Source organism: Patiria miniata, unplaced genomic scaffold (genome assembly GCF_015706575.1).
Source record: "Patiria miniata isolate m_02_andy unplaced genomic scaffold, ASM1570657v1 HiC_scaffold_21, whole genome shotgun sequence".
In the NCBI taxonomy this organism is placed as follows: domain Eukaryota; kingdom Metazoa; phylum Echinodermata; class Asteroidea; order Valvatida; family Asterinidae; genus Patiria; species Patiria miniata.
In genome coordinates, this window is record NW_024037060.1 from 4,654,655 (window position 1) to 4,671,876 (window position 17,222).

At 38.5% G+C, this 17,222-nt stretch overlaps 1 protein-coding gene across 4 annotated transcripts in view; it reads right to left on the bottom strand.

The window, feature by feature from the left end:
- Positions 1 to 3,846: 3,846 nt before the first annotated feature.
- Positions 3,847 to 17,222, bottom strand: part of LOC119729709 (phosphatidylinositol 4-phosphate 5-kinase type-1 beta-like) — a 39,298-nt gene continuing 25,922 nt past the window's right edge. Inside the window, exons 12-14 of one of the 4 annotated variants that reach the window (XM_038202403.1) lie at positions 13,283 to 13,465; positions 12,286 to 12,577; positions 3,847 to 4,302 (exon numbers count right to left, since the gene is read on the bottom strand). In XM_038202403.1, the coding sequence (XP_038058331.1) occupies positions 4,263 to 4,302; positions 12,286 to 12,577; positions 13,283 to 13,465 (515 nt within the window). In that variant the 3' untranslated portion in view covers positions 3,847 to 4,262. Of the gene's footprint in view, positions 4,303 to 6,735; positions 8,252 to 12,285; positions 12,578 to 13,282; positions 13,466 to 17,222 lie in introns of those variants that run through there. The other 3 variants (XM_038202401.1, XM_038202400.1, XM_038202402.1) reach the window with 3 other exon arrangements.

A 17,222-nucleotide genomic window follows, 5' to 3' on the forward strand; every position in this document is an offset into this window, starting at 1 on the left:
AATGAGATAAAAGTTTACGAATAAGGGGAACAAATATGTGCTTGGCCAGTTTTAAAAAAGTACATTTAAAACCAGCTAGGAGCCTGGTTGTGGATAATGTTCGGTGAGACCCATTATCCACAACCCAGCCGCTAGCTTGTTTTATACTTAATTGTTCAAAAACCAGTCAAGCACATATTTATTCCCATTCGTAAATACCTTTCGGTCAACAAGTCAAAACAATTCACAAATTTCAAACAATTTTGTTCAAGTTTCATTCATGTTTTGTGGAACACTCCTATGTCTACATGGGCGGATCCGGAGGGGGGGGGGGGGCAACGGGGGGCCATGCCCTCGCCCCCCCCCCCCCAAAAAAAACGAACCCATTTTTTTTAAAAGTGACGTCGCAATAAAGGCAGGCACTGCGTACACCACCATCTTTTTCTCAAAATAAATTGTTTAAAGTGTTCAGAAATTGCCCCAGATCGCACCACATAGCATCTAGAATCCAATATGAGGACCAACATTTTTTTGGAAACCCCCCCCCCCAAAAAAAAAATTTGTGTTCTGGATCTGCTCTTGTATGGCTATGTGGTATGCCTCACGTGCGCAGTGCTAATCTCCTATGGCGCAGAATGCAGCAGTGTTTTACTGGCGGTTTAAAACCACCCACGTGACAGGCTCTCGACCAATAGGAATGGGTAAACTGTCTCGGGTATTTATGAATGTGTTTTGAATGCAATGCTGAAAGTACAACGGATGGGTTTGCATTGGCATGAGTATGGCAAAATCTTCAGCACATACAGTGTACATGTACCATGACACGTGCGTTGTTTACGGACAGCAAAATCGAACGCTCTGTCACTGATTGTGCATTTCTGTTTTGGACAAATCAGTTTTAACACCACCAATACAAGCATGTAACACAATTATATATGCTAATATCCGTACTCAAAACATGCCAAATTTGAGTAGTGACTTAGAACTCTGGTCATTCAATATAAATCTATAAGTGTTTTATGCTTTTGGCAACACACGACCAATACAATTTTCATAGACAAGTGTCATTTCAAGTTACACCGTTGGCCTGTACTTAAAACTCTATATAATACCATACAAAATTCTCTTCTGAAAGTTGGCGTTGAAAATCGGTCAGATACCAAAAATACTTGTGCGAAAATTTCATCAAATTTCAATCATTTCTTGATTTCTCTTAACAGAAAAAGAAAGAAAAAAATCTACGGTTTACAAATTCTCAAATCTGTGCATGTCAATTAGTTAATTTTCTCCTAAATGTATTTTTATTTAAACTTTTACAAAGAACTTGAAAAGTCCTGGACTTTACGAAGTCATGCCTTGTTTTTTTGGAGCCACATTTCCGCCCTCTACTGACTTGGCAATCCAACGCTCTGTTAGCAGTCTCCAGCAGATTCAAGAATTAAACAAATGTAACACTCTCTCCCAACTTGGGTTCTGTTAACCAGTTCGCGCCGGAATTATTTTGACATTGACCGGACCCAGGCGCGGGATTGTTTTTCACAAACCTCAATGCCAGACGGGTTCAGGCCGTCATCTGCGGGTAGCACACCCTGATATTTCTGGCCTCGCTCGCTGCGAGCGGGTCACAGACAGATATTTCTGGTCTCGCTCGTTGCGTGTTTATCCGTCATCTGTTCTTAATACCTCAAAACCTTTGCGTGTACATGTGTACATGTCATCCGATTTGAACTGTTTAAAGCTATAGTCCATCATTTGCAGCCATCCGAAAAGTAACTGGCGTAATTACTGTTGAAAAACAAACTTGGTTGAAAGATAGTAAGGGAACTAAACTTCCTGTGAAATTATTCTTTTTGGGAAGCTGTCATTTTGAAGTAATCAACGAAAGAAGGCATTTCCAACGGTGATTCTTAAGAAGCACCGTAGGAAAATTTAAATTAGTAGTTCGTTTTGTTATTCGGCGCAGTGCGCACAAGTATTGGAACGACGCACACGCGCGCGCGGTTGTTATAATTCGTCAGATCAGTACGCGACATCGCGTATAGCTGCAATTCAAAACAATTCAAAACATGATTCAGTAACTTTTGATTTGAAATTGAGATCTTAGAATGCTGTTTTTCTCGGAATGTACAGCTGAAGCTTAGCTGAAACTTCATCAGGTTAGTTGCTCAGTATCCTTCATTAGATTTTGAACACTTTTGTTCAAACGAACAAAATGCACAAATTACAAATAATGGACTATAGCTTTAAATGACAACCTCCAAAATCCAGCACACACAGGGTTTGGTGCTGGCTATTTGGTGGAGAGGGTAAATTACAAAAATATGGTGCACAGATACTCATAGTTACAATGAACAGAATATCAGTTAACAGTATATAGTTACAGGTTTGTTTTTTAAGTAAGTGAAAAATTTACATTTTGGTGCAGACTCCATCGCCTTGCAATTTCACCACTGTACTGTGTGGGTTCTTCTATGCAGGGAAATATTTAACTAATATGTACTTACGGTATGTCCGGTACAAAGCCACGAAACCAGTCTATACTATTATACTGATACATGTATGTGAAAACAAGGATCCAAAAATAAGTCAATAACTAATGCCAACTGAGGGGGAAAAATCAAAGGATTTTAAAAAGCAGCAATTATGAAAATGTATTCAAGGAAACGTAACAACAAACTCATTCAAAAAAATTAAAAATACATAAATACATCTACACCTAGCTGTTTCACTTGATTAAACAAATCAGTAGAAATCACTACAACATAGTACAAACTGCAAAGTTTTATACAGTTCATACAAAATAGGGAAACTACAAACATTGAGAAGAACATAATCAGAGCACCGTAACACAGCTTGCAAAATTTACACATGTGGCTATGGATGTGCCTAAGCCGCTTCTCATAGGCGTGTGTTATTTTGCCGGCCATGGCGAGTAATTTGGACAAAGTCGTAGTCGAACTGAGGCTCTGGTTGTGTGCAATCATGGAACAGAACTCAATGAAGCGCAGTGTTTAGTTTTAACAAGCAAATGTACCATTCTTTTTTTGATAAAAACATGTCATGATAAATAAGTAACTGTCTACTGATTACCAACTTCATTTTGAGGAAGATTTGCAAAATTAACCCAAAAAATGCACCACTAGGAACCTAACCATCGCAGAGGGAGCAATGATAAAATAAAAGTGCTTTGCATCAGTCCCCATGTTACTACAGTCATTTATTCGTTCCACTTTGTTTAAACCCATTTCCAAAAGTATGATTTTCTTTTTACAGCTATTATGTACACTATTTAATATCATCTTTTTTATTTCATCTTTTTAAGATCCCTATTTTACATTAAAAAAATGGATCCCTCATAACGATATGATTAGTTACAACATAGAGTACATCATTTCCTGATACAGGATTTCAAAAAGAAGTGTGTGATCAGAAAACTCATAAATTGTGAGTTTCAGAAAATCTTGTTCCCACCCTTCTTTTAAATTTCATTCAACCACTTAACATAATCAAGATTAACTCGAGTTTTATTGTTGTTTTCAACTTTCACACAAGTCTTTGGACACACTTTTGAATACTTGGCATTTTTGTTAACAGATGAACGATACAAAAATACAACAATAGTGAAAATGACTTCAAAAGCTCCTCAAAGTACATTTTTCCATTTTATATATTGTAGGTCATTTGATGATTCTCTTGTATAGCACACAAATAATGAATGTTTGTGAGTGCAATGGAAAGAATAATTTCATGAGGTGACGGGTGGAATGTTCCATTTCATGAGGCGAATGGAACATTCCATCTGTCAATGAATGAAATTATTCTTGCCATTGCACGAATGTGAAACATTTATTATTTGTTTTATACAACACCTGAATAAATCCTTGTCATCTGATTGGTCAGATCCGCTAAAAGTGTGACCGTGGAATGGAACTTCCTTTTACCGTGGAATGGAATTTCTATTTCTGCCGTGTGGCCGCGCCGTGAGTTGGGACGAATAATTCAATGACACGTGATCAACGATCCACCAATCAGATGACGGGGATCTGTCCAGGCGTTGTGTAATTGAGCATATTTACTGCTGATGTAGACGTCACACTGCTTCTAAGGAGTCTGCCACAGCTATTCTCATGTCGTGTGTAACAAACTCTGAGCTGAATATCAACCACGGTACACCTGCTTTGATTGGCTATTAGTGAATGGCAAGCTTCACTGTACTGGTACACCCATCCGGATTGGCTGGCACATTGTCAATCAGTCTCTCTGTGAAAGCTCATTGGCTCCTCTCAGGATGAATCGGATAACTCCGCCCCCTTTTCCCTATCACTGCACAAAATCAAAGAAAGGACGGAACCGAAGAGGAACAAAAGAAATCTCGTCATCACCAAAACAGAATAAAATAAAAATACAATACACAAGGAAGTTAGTGCCACCATTTTCATTTTTTCTTCTTGTTTTATTGAATGAAACAACTTTAAATCAGAACTGGTCCATTTTTGTCAGTTTGGGGACAAGCCACATTATGATAAATATTATTTACAACTTTTTGTTTTACTGTTAACATTGTACAGCGAGCATGTTAATACGCATGTGGTTAATTTTCATTTATTTATTTTTTTCACTTTTAAACAATAGCGGAGTTAGATACAAAAAGCAAATTACACATGCATGCCACAAAAAAATAATACACCAGCGTGGTTTTTTTCACCTAAATAATTTACATACAATCAGTCTGGTTGCCAAAAGCTTGACTGCTTAAATATCAACATTATACATCAAACCACCTCTGGGTACAAGACCACTGGATACCAATGGGAATAAAAACAAATCAACTGAAGAATACAGAGATAAAATGCTTTTACAGTTTTAGGCCTATAGCATGAAATAACTTCTTCATCAGAAAGTCTTCTTTTTTTTATTCAATCTGAAGATTTTTTTTTAAAGTAAGCAATTTCTTTTATTTATAAAGGTCAGGTACTTTAACATAAGAGGTAATTGCTGAACTTTAGACACTTGTAAAAAGGTTAAACATGGACCTCTATATTTGGTAATTATTAAGAAGGAAAAAAAAACAGCAGTAATGTACAAATTCCAAAATCACTGAATCTGGCTCAATATTGATTACACATTGGAAATGTTTAATACCATGTTTTTTATTGATGAAAACATTTGAATGTAAAAAAAAAATTAACTTAATTTTTTTTTCATCACATTCAGCTGTGCAAAAAAGAGATACTGATACTTAGTGCACATGTACATTGTAGGTCACATGATACTCAAAATCACAGGAAATTTAAGTGTCACATGACCCTAGTCACACATACGCCACATGATACTCAAAATCACATGACACCATAGTGTCACATGACCCTAATTACATGCACATGACCAGACTCCTCTGGGTCAAAAAGGCCTGCTATGGTTTTGCCAGCTAGAGCTGCACATTAACTTTGTTATCATTCAAGTAACAAAGTATGATTTCTGTCCAAGAAAACTTCAAGTTGTTTGAAGCTTTTTATGTTTGGAATGCCCCTTTGCATAATTTGTCTATGACAGTATGCGTTAAATGAATGTAAAATAAAGCGGCATCTTACGCAGACAATGCAGTATCTTGGTGACTGTTTTTTTTTTAGCTTGTCAACAAGATATATTTTAAATTTGAAGTGGCTATTTTTACCGAAGCCATAATGCGTTATTTTCAAGGGCAATAGTTACAGCATTGCAACATAACATTGCAAATCTCTATGAGGTTTAAAATGCCAACAGCGATTGAAGCGATTCAATAACTAACAAGGATGACTGTGCATTTGGAATGCTTAAGTTGCTGCGTTTGAATCATCATCATTTTTTTAATTTCCTGCAATATTTATTTTCTTACTTCTGCTTTAAATCAAATCCCACTTTTTATTACAGTGGAATTAATTTTGCTTTCTGATTCATGGCTCTGAAGGATTTTTTTTTTAAGGGAAGTTAAGTCCAAGAACCATTCTGGCAACAACTGACGCATGTGCGCAATGGTCAACTTCGTATAAAATAGCAACAACATTTTAAATTTGACACTTTTTTAAAAATTCTCTGGTGCCATCTCTCACTTTCAATTTTCTTACATAAATATGCAACTGTTTTATCATGCAAAATGCAGACACCTCATTTATTCATATTTGCACATAATTTAAAACATAAAACATCTGTCAAAATATAAACCTGAATCATATACAACAACATTTAATATGCAAAAGTGGTAGTAGACAGTTTTACATGGCATTAATGCTTTCTTTTTTGGAAACAAATACGGTTAACACATTTTTAGATACAAGAGACAGAAAAGGAGACTTAATTTCAGAATAAACAACGATATTATCCACTTTTTAAAACTTTACATCATTTTACATGTTAACAGGTTTTAAAGGTAATATACAACATTTGTTTTTACTTTATTTTTCAGAAATGGGTGAATTTGTTGGTTAGAATTAAATGGCAAACACCGTTACACCGACCTGTTCTAAGTTTTGTCTTCACTGATATTGGAAAAACCAGAAAAAAATGCTGTTCTTGTAGTCTGGTTCCCTGACCCTACTTCAAATGAAACAGAGCAATTTATAGTTGTCGGGGAATTGTCAGGTCAGGAACCAATGTGTAACTGATTGCAAACAAAATGCGGACTAACTTAATTTGGTAAATTAGGGGCGGTATTTTCAAAAAGTGTTATTTTTTTTCTAATGATGGCCGGTTGACCATCGTTGGAAATTGATACAAAAATTCCACTTTTCTCAAAAATGACGGCACACCAGGTGCCATGATTTCACAGGATGCTTGAGACTATTTTTCACTTACCATCAAGTAAGGAATTTCATCATAACTTGGTAGTTTTGGGTTTTTTTATGCTTGCAAAATGTTGCATATTACCTTTAATTTTATTACCCAAGTATGGATTTCCAACAATATACGTGAAATATCTGAAGCAGAATTACTGCCACCATAAGAAGCTTGCATTTGAAACATTTTAGAAATTATGCGAAATGGTTTCCGACGAAGAAAACAAACCTAAACATTTGGTGTTGCTGTTTTTTGGTTGATCAGGCACTGAACAGCAAAAAAAGGGAAAATTTGGGAAACAGGTACAGGGATACATCAATTACTTTACATGGAGCTTCATGCTTCTTGAGAGTTATGATACAAAGAATGTGCCATTTGTGGTGGATTTTGCAGGATTTCTGAAAATTTCTATCACAAAAGGCCTGAGTAGGCTGTTCTTTCTTCAGCAAATGAAAGGCTGCAACACCAACCATTTTTGTTTGGGGGGGGGGTAACAAAAAGGTGTGATTCCCAAGTTTTTGATGCAACTTTACATGCTGCTTTAGTTCAAAATTTGCATTTTGTTTAAATTTTCAGATTGAAATAGGGACTAGGGATATTGTTGTTTTCAGTGTACAAAACCTTAATTGCAAAAGGTGATGTTTTGGAGACCCAAGATGGCGGACGAGATGCTTCAAGGCACACTGGCCAATGAGCATATAGCAGCCAGTCCTGTTAGAATAGAGATGAGTGGTTATTACATGTGCATGAGCATGAACCTCCAATCGGGCTTTGGCACTATCTGACTCATTTTAAGGCCTTTTCACACTGACATCATTTTCATTTCTTTCCAAATCGAAACCTTGAGACATCCCAAGATTTGCCCCAGGTTGGGAACTCAAATATCCACACTGCAGCATCTTCAATACATTTCCAAACAAAAAAAACAACCAAAAACAAAGAGATTAACAACAATAATTTTGATACTTTTCTATAATCGCCAACCAGACTGACAAGGCTGTAAATTTGAGGGTCAGTCCGATGGTCTGAACTTTGGTGATGTAAAAGCAAGACAGTCTGGAGAGGCCTTCTCATGAGATCTTTGATTTCATATAACATGATGTTAAGCGGTTACAGTTGACGGTAGACAAAAGCTGAATCTATTCACAACCAACACTGTTCATCTTCCTCCTCCTCGTCTCCCTGACCAGCGCCCTCCTCAAACTCCGGCCCCTTCTCCTCCTTGCTCAGTATCCTCAGACCGACATCGCCCTCTCTAGTCGGGCTGGGCAACTCCCGTAGCCTCTCGGATGAATCCGTGGACAGGTCGGCCGTCTTGCGCGGCGAGGACTCGCTCTGCGTATCGATGGTACTGCTACCGCTGTAGGTGCGAGGGGTGGACAGGGAAGGGGGAGTCATTGTCGGGGAGGTGGTTGGGGTCGTGGTCGGGGTGGAGGGGAACATGGTAGTCAGCGTGGGCCTGTGACGAGCATCGACAGAGATGTAGAGAGGATAGGGAGGTGAGGGGGGTGGGGTAAGCAGCAAGCAATGAATGTTAGTAATGAATGATCTAATGTGGTTAGTTTTAAGCCCATGTTACTCGTCTGTGTGTGCATTCCTCAACACCTGTCCGCAAAACTCTTGCACAAATGAGTCAGAAATTGCCAAAGCTACAATAGTTAAAGTAAGCCACCAGCTACAACTTGGACACTTAAATCGTGAGATTTATCCAAGCGCTCTGTCTCACAAGACAATAGAAACATATGATTAGAAAACATCTGTATACACAGATCCATAATTATAACACACATGTACACAACATGCACAGCTAAGAATATTCCAGCCTTCAAATTGATGACAATTTCATCAATTTTTTTTTTGGGGGGGGCCTCCAAATTTAGCCCACTTTTCTGTGTTCATGTTCTATTGCCAGTTTCTCTACATATGTCAATTACAGTATTAAGGAATTAGACACAGACTACCAACCTGATGCTTTTTTTTTTTTATCTATTTAAGCACAGCACACACTGGTCATTTGATTCAACCGGCAGGCACGTTTCACTCATGATGTGTTGAACAGTGTTCAGCAAGCTACAAAAGTATGGAGCAAGTCATGTTCTATAGACATTTTTGTAAAAAAAAATAAAATGTGAAACTTTTCAGAGACGGAATTTCCTTGCTATTGTTCCAAGAAACATTTAATAGAAAAGAAGAAACTTCTACATGTACGTGTAATGCCACATAGTGCAGTAAACAATTCACTTCCAAATGAACTTTTCACCAAATTAATTTGTCTTATAACACTGCCCCAACTCCAAGGGGCTTGCTGCACACTTCAACACTCAAGCAGCAACCCAAACAAAGAATGTCAGTATTTTTTCAAAACCCTTCTGGGGTACAAAACTGAAGTACATGCAAATATGTAATACATAATTTTGACTGGCTAATTTTATTGTCTCTTCCAGAAAAGCAACTGAATACCTGAACTTAAAGCAAGTACACCGGCATGTTCATACACTATGCAGGTCACTGCAAACAGCGCCCTCTGTAGGACAGGCCTAGTGCATAGTTCAGGCAGGAGACTTAGGCCATGTCTGAATTACTTGACTACGGCTTGAAGTTGCACACGAGTCTATGGTAGTGGCTGCAGCCACTTCCCATAGACTCGTGTGTAATTTCAACTTGGCTACGGCTTGAAATTACACACGAGTCTATGGTAACGGCTGCAGCCACTTCCCATAGACTTGTGTGTAATTTCAACTTGGCTAAGGCTTGAAATTACACACGAGTCTATGGTAACGGCTACAGCCACTTCTCATAGACTTGTGTGTAATTTCAACTTGGCTAAGGCTTGAAATTGCACAAGTGTCTATGGTAGCGGCTGCAGCCACTTCCCATAGACTCGTGTGTAATTTCAACTTGGCTAAGGCTTGAAATTACACACGAGTCTATGGTAACGGCTACAGCCACTTCTCATAGACTTGTGTGTAATTTCAACTTGGCTACGGCTTGAAATTGCACAAGTGTCTATGGTAGCGGCTGCAGCCACTTCCCATAGACTCGTGTGTAATTTCAAGCCGTAGCCAAGTAATTCGGACACGGCCTTAGGCCACATTCAATTACTTGGCTACGGCGTGCAATTACACATGCGTCTATGGGAAGCAGCCGAAGCCACTTCCCACAGACATGCGTGTTACTGCTAGCCATAGCCAACTAATTTAGACAGAGCCTGAATGCATGTGGATAATGCCTGCAGTAAACGGCGGCCATGTTAGCTGATGACTAAGCTGAGGATGGTTGATGCTCATGGCTAGCCATGGCTAGCCAAAGGTGTGGTTTAGGGCCAAGTTCGGGCAAGGACCATTAGTCGACTAGTGGTTGATTTGTGACGTACCTTACGCCTGCGCACTAATAGCAAAGAGGAAACGTCTCTAGTCAAACGCTGGTCAAAATGTCATTGCAAAACGTCTGGATCCTGGCTCCCTGCTGTACGTTATGAACGCGCGCGGCTATGGTTACCAACGAAGCAACCAACCCCAGTAGGTTGGTTCCAAATAGTCGACTAGCGTAGTTAACCATCGTCGACTAGACCGAGTTCGGGCAAGCGTTAGTCGACCAATGGTTAACTATAGTCCTTGCGCGAACTTGCCCTAAGTTGAGGATGGTTGATGCTTATGGCTAGCCATGGCTAGCCAAAGGTGTGGTTTAGTTGATTCAAAGCAACTGGGTTATGGCTGAGTTTAGTTGACTGAATGATTAGGCAGTATTGCAATCCCAAACATGCGTCATGCTCACTGTACATTCAACTTTTGTAATAAATAAACGCAAACTGACCCCAATAATTGCACGATCCACGAAAACCGATTTCCTTAAACTCTAGTCAATATACTCTACATGAAACTTTCCAAATTTGAAAGGATCGATTTTATTTGACAAGCTTGACAATATGTTGGAAAGCACCTTGCTAGTATGCACATACAAGTAATCTAGTGAGTATGTAACATGTACCACATTTCCAGTCAAAACAATGCATATTTAATAAAGCCAAACCATCCAAAATTAACATTTCTTGAAACATTGTTGAAACATGGCAAATTTGGATACCAAACTTGAAATTAATTATTGACACTTTCTGACTCTGCAACGCAGTGTTGTGAAGACTGATGGCCGAGCCAACACAGACACTTAGAGAGGTGGACTAACGAACAGTCCAATTATTGGGCTACATACATTATTTCATGCACTGCCAATGCACAGCAAGGCCTGTGAAACTCGGAGCGCATGTGCAAGTAAGTCCTGACCGTTCTACAGAATGGATATGTGATGTGGAGTTGTGTTCTGTCTAAAAAGGGTGCAAATGTAACTTTGGAAGAATGCAATGACATAGTTGCATCATGATGCAATTTTAAACGGGAATCTTTTTACAACAGTAATTATTTGTGCTGTGGGATTCTCATGCCAAAGCCATTATAGAAAAATGTGAATTAATGTTCTAAAGTCTGAAATTTCTTACAAAAAAAATGCCTCTTGTGATTCTTTCTCTACGCGGAAAACAAGACGCACCAGTGTAGCAATTCAACAATTTTTCAGCCAAAAAGTCACAGCAATATGACAGCCTAAATCTCTGATGGCTCCTCAACTTATTGTGAGTATCGCAATGGAACTCAAGCTCCATTCACAGAGTATCTTCACATATTCTCTGGCATCTATGAGGCACACCAGTTGGCTGTCAATTGTTTCAACTAAGGCTTCAACTTCTGAAACCCAGTCACAATTATTTTTACTACTATCCACTCAACTTATGAGGCATTTCTGAGTGCGAAGCTTTGATGCAAAAACCCAGGTACCCCAAATATTTCCTTATCACAAACCAACTGAGCTAAAATATGGATGCCGTGTAAAAGTACCCCGTCCGCAGTGACAAAAAGAGAGTTAGGCAGATTCTTGGACACCGCTGTCGCGGTTACGCCCGGCCATCCTGCAAAGACGCTACAGGTTGCCGGTGATTTGTGCATTCATGTGTGGAACGCTGCGGTCCAATGGTTACGGCATTTTGACTCACATGCCATGGTTTGTGGGTTCAAGCCCTTACAGGGAACATGGTGCTTGTGTTCTTTGGCAAGACACTTTACTACAACTGCCTCTCTCCACCCAGGAGTATAAAGGAGTATGCATACTCAGGTTACTCCCCAGCTAATGCCGGTACCCATTTATACTCCTGGGTGGAGGGAGGCAAGTGGCTTGCCCACTGACACAACATATGACCAGCAGCTGGATTCGAACCCCTGACCCTCTAATCATGAGTCACGAACCCTAACCAATAGGCCACACTCCCCACATGACGCAATGTACACACGATTAATTTCTCTCTGGTTAAGAACAAACCTATATCGTCTTTGCATTATTGCTGGGTATTCGGCAGCACTGTATTCGAGAGTCCCCCCACCTCTCTCTGTGTCACCTCTTGAGGGGGTACTTGTGCACGAGGTCTATAGTGTTTCTCCTCCTTCTTACCTTTGGTTGTAGTCTAGATTCCCGTCCATTTCTCTCAGTTTCTGTTGGAGTTCCTCCGTAGCGAAGGGTTCGTCCATGGCTTCGGTTCGTATCGTGATGTCCTCCACGTCCACCGCTGCGCCGTCCTCGTCCGAGCTCCGCGTCGGACTCTCAAACGTGACGCTAGCGTCTTGCCGCTTGCCGCTGCCCGAGCTCAGCTTCCGCGGTGAGCTAGTGATCTGTAAGGCTTCACCGTAGTTGGGCGGTGTGCTCGGCACCAGGTCAGGCCGCGTGACCTTTGGCTTAGCACCACCTGAGAGCATTTATTATTTGGGAAGAGAAAAAGCATTAGGCGATGTCAAAGAAAAATTGAGTCTTGAGACATTTTTTTTAACTTATTAATTTTTCATATGCTGTAAAAAATGAATACTTTAATTTTTGATGCCTCACTCATTTGCAGATATTTCATGGGTAAATATGTTGAATGTTCCTGTTGATTGTCATTGTACAAGATTTGTAAGAAGCCCTACTACTCAAAAGTACTAAGACAACTAAATTTACGATTCACTTTATGGGTCTGTTAGGCAGCTAGACAAAAATAGGTCATTTAAATATATAGACTCTTCCCTTCAAATTGGCAATTCAATTTTTGATAACGGACTTTCCATGGCAACAGTTTGCAAATTTGAAGTGTGTGATAGCGCATAGGTGAAAACAGAAATTCCCTCTTAAAGTTTGGGTTATATTTAACACAGTTTTTTTCTTGAATTTATACAAATCATCCACGAAACTCAGCTTTAAAAAGCAAACTTCAATCATGTTTACAAAAAAAAAAATCATATTTTGTATTTATATTTCAATCATAATTTAAGACATAGGATCTAAAAATGTTCATCAACTGAAAATCGAAAAAGAAAATGAACCCCCCACCATTTTTTTTTTTGGGGGGGGTTGTCTTATTTTGATATCAAGCTCTGCTAACGAGCATCCAGTTTTAACAGAACATGGCCAGACTTACCCTGGCCTCCGTGCGAGAGTGACACCCCTGCTTCTAGCGTTGCTGACATACTGCCCCCGTGTGATGAGTGGACTCGTTGCGGATCACTCAGCTCGGCTGGCACGGTGCGCGCTCTGGGTCTGCCGCCCCCTACTGATGGAGTGTAATTAAAACCCTTTCGTTTAGAGGGAGAATGTTTCGAAGCTGTTGATGGAAAAGGACAAAAACAAACAAATGTGAATGACAATTATTTCAGATTTTATCAGTGTTCAGTGGGTTTGTAATTTTTCTAGGTCTTGTTCCCTGACGATGGCATTGCGGATATCATGAGACAGGGGCTCTGACATACGGGGATCAGCCTATGAATTCTCTTTTGCAGATTATGACAAAACTATTTAAACAAAAATAGCATCAACAAAAGTAGATCAAACATGAAGTAAGTATTTTTTTTTTTTATAAAAACAGGACCAAATTGTGGAATTGGTTAATAAATGTACATGTACTTGTGTCAGATGAATGTGCAATTGGTGATTGATTAGCATGCCATGTTCCTCACATGAACGTGAAAATAATCTGAAATTTCCAATATGCTGTACGTTTATGTCAGTTCTATTAATAGACAATGACAATGAAATGCTACAAATTTTAATATGTGAACATCTGTGCACTATTAAGGGAATAAATGTGTGCTCCGGAGGTTTTTACCACTCTGTTTAAGACCGCTTAGAGTCTGGGAGCACCCAGACTCTAAGCGGTCTTAAACAGAGTGATAAATACCGACCGAGCACACATTTATTCCCATTCATAAATACCTTTTCGGTAAAAAAAATCAAATAATTTGTTCAAAAAATCCCGGTTTTGTTCAACAAGTTCACTTCATGCTTTTTGAAACATCCCTCTAGCAAAATAATGGAGTGTTCAGCTGGCAAGTAAGATGTAAACAACCCTTTTATGGAGATTGACGCGCGCGTAGCATGTTCTGCGCGATGTCGCGCAGAACGCACCTGGGGCGTTGCGTTTTGAATTTAGAACTATAAAATTCTGACTCGCTTGTAGTGTTGCGCATGCCTACGTGAGGACTGTGAACGTTCAACCAATAAAACGGTAAGAGGCACTGGAATTTTAGGAGTCCACATTTTATGTGACACTGGAAAAGTGTTTAAGACCAGCTAGCCATGTCTTTTTCATCCGTTTAAGACCGGCCACGTGACGGGCTCTCGACCAATAGGAATAGCTAAACTGTCTGAGGTATTTATGAATGAGTATTAAAGGTCACATAATGATTAAGATATATATGTAGGTTGACTAATGTTCTAATTTAGCCTGGGTGTGCTTAAAAAATGAGAAATAAATGAAATACATACAAAATTTGTACAGATTTTGATAAGACTTATTATAAGCTTCTATTAAAGTTCTTTAAGATTGTCACTTGCATCAAAATGGTGTCAACACCTAAACTCAATTTTTTCAAGGCAATATTTTTGCTGGTCCCAGAGTGCCAGCCTCTTTGCACACATCTGACTGACTGTCACTTGTGAGTCGGGCAGTGCTATCATATAGGATTACCCCGTCATGCCAATGAATGGGCTCAATCCGGCCCATTGTGTAGACCACATGCATGAAAAGACTTCCAGTGATTGGCCGTTCTGAATCAATTTAATTGAAACTGTACACTCTGGGCCCAGCATATCTAGGCTTGTCTCGGCTGTTTTTTTATAAAATTTAAATTAAAGTAAAGTGTTTGCAGTTGTTGGATGAGTGTGGCACTTGCATTAAAATGCCCATGCTTGTCATGCAAAGTGACTTTTTTAAAGATGAAATCTTCTCCATACATTTTTGTACATGCAGAGGTTGATGCTGATTAACAGACAACCCGAAAAACCCTTTTATAAAAAGTATAATCCAAACATTTTTATTTTGACATTGTGAATAAAAATTGTTCCCAACACCAACATAAGGATTAAGATTGAAAACATTGACAAATTTTAAATCATGACCACCACCAATATTTTGAACCTATACCATCAAAAATCAAAAAAACAAAAAAACAAAACAAAACAAAAAATTGGAATAAGAGCTTCGATTCTAAAAAGTATTTAAATATCAGGGGGTGTGTTATACATGTACATGCAACAAAACAACATGCATTGCGTTAATTGACGTGAAATTAAACTTCCTAATGGAAAGGGATAATCATGCATTTTTAAAATAGTTTATCAAAACCATTGTTTGGATTATTAAAACCACACAAAGTGCCTTGAGCACCCTTTGGGTGGATATGTTGCACGACATATATGTTTCATTATTATGCAATATTTATTAATGATTTCCAAGAAAAATTTTGCTAATTTCTCGGAATCCCAAAGGGCAGAATTTAGTACTAAACTATCTAAATTATTCTGGGTAAAACCCTCATGAAAACCAGTCCCATATGCTTCTGCAGGTTAACCTTTTGTGTGTATTAAAGATAAACCCAAAATGACACCGATGTTATGAACCAAAAAATAAAGAAAACAATGGGTGATAAAAATAAAAAAATTAAAAGTTTTGCAAGCAGATTTTACCATGTCAAACAGAATGGTTATGGGCTCTCTCATCACTCATGCAATCAATACGGGTCAGTAGCGTCCAAGGGCAAAACGTAAAAACCAAAAGAAAGCACACAAAACAGAGTGTGAAATGAAGCGCAAACAAAAAAAACAGTTCAGCCTCACCCTAGTCATTCAAAATTAGTACATGTACCTAAACTTGATTTGTATCAGTGCTAGATGTTGTTCATATTTTACATACAGGGCGAGTCAAAACAAACATCCCCCAAATGGCAGGACTAATTTTTGAATGAAGTTTTGCATGTAGCACTTTCAAAATCTAGGATATGAAAGCCCAATCAATGAGCTTTCTATTAGGTCAAGAATCATTCAAATCACTCATGTACTTTTTAAGCTATGGAATTTTGAACACAACCACCGTTTACGAGTTCTGTTCACGGATCACAAAGAAGGTTAAGTGTTCTCTTTCAGCGAAACGAAAACAATTCACATGCATCGCTTTGAGAATTGTTTTCGTTTTGCTGAAAGAACACTTACTTTTTTGTGATCCGTGGACAGAACTTTAAAATGGTGTTTGTGTTCAAAATTCCGTAACTTGAAAAGTACATGAGTGATTTGAATGATTCTTGTACTAGAAGAAAGCTTAATAACAGGGCTTTCATATCTTAAATTTTGCAAGAGCTACAGGCAAAACTTCATTCAAAAATTGGTCCTACCATTTGGGTTTCGTTTTTTTTTTACTCACCCTGTAGACCTTAACCACAAAATGGGCAGAGTAGGAACTGCGTGTATTTAGCAATCATTTTAACTGTCTTGTGGTTTTTGTCTATATTTGGCCATCAGTTGTATTCTTGTCAGAAATAAAAAGTTATGAATATTTATGAAGCAGTTAAAAGGCGGGCAATTTAAAAAAAGGGACACATTAGATATGATTAAAATTTTTGCCGTTTCTTGAACACTCCAACAAATGAATCAGCGTGAAGACTATAATTGGAGTCAAGCCAAACAGTGACTTGTTTTTAAAATAAAACTTAATTTCAATGTTTGAAGTCGAACCTACTTAACACAATATTGCAAAATATCTATCTCCCCCCCCCCCCCCAAAAAAAACCCCACAAAGCAACGGGATTATTTTCACTTCAAATGGAACACACATTGGTAGTTGATACACAGCCATGCTGTCTGAAATTTGTGTTTAAAATATGCAAATCTGAATGCAAGATAATCTTAACTTTTAACATTTTGGACTATTGATTAATTGAGCTAGATTTAAAAATCTAGATTAAAAACAATCAATTCAAGAGTTATCCTAGTCCCTACACACTTTGGGTCTTTTATCGTGTGGAGCCCTACCCTACTACATAACCCTACAGCCAGCACGTAATATGGTGTGTAAGTATAACTTACACAAG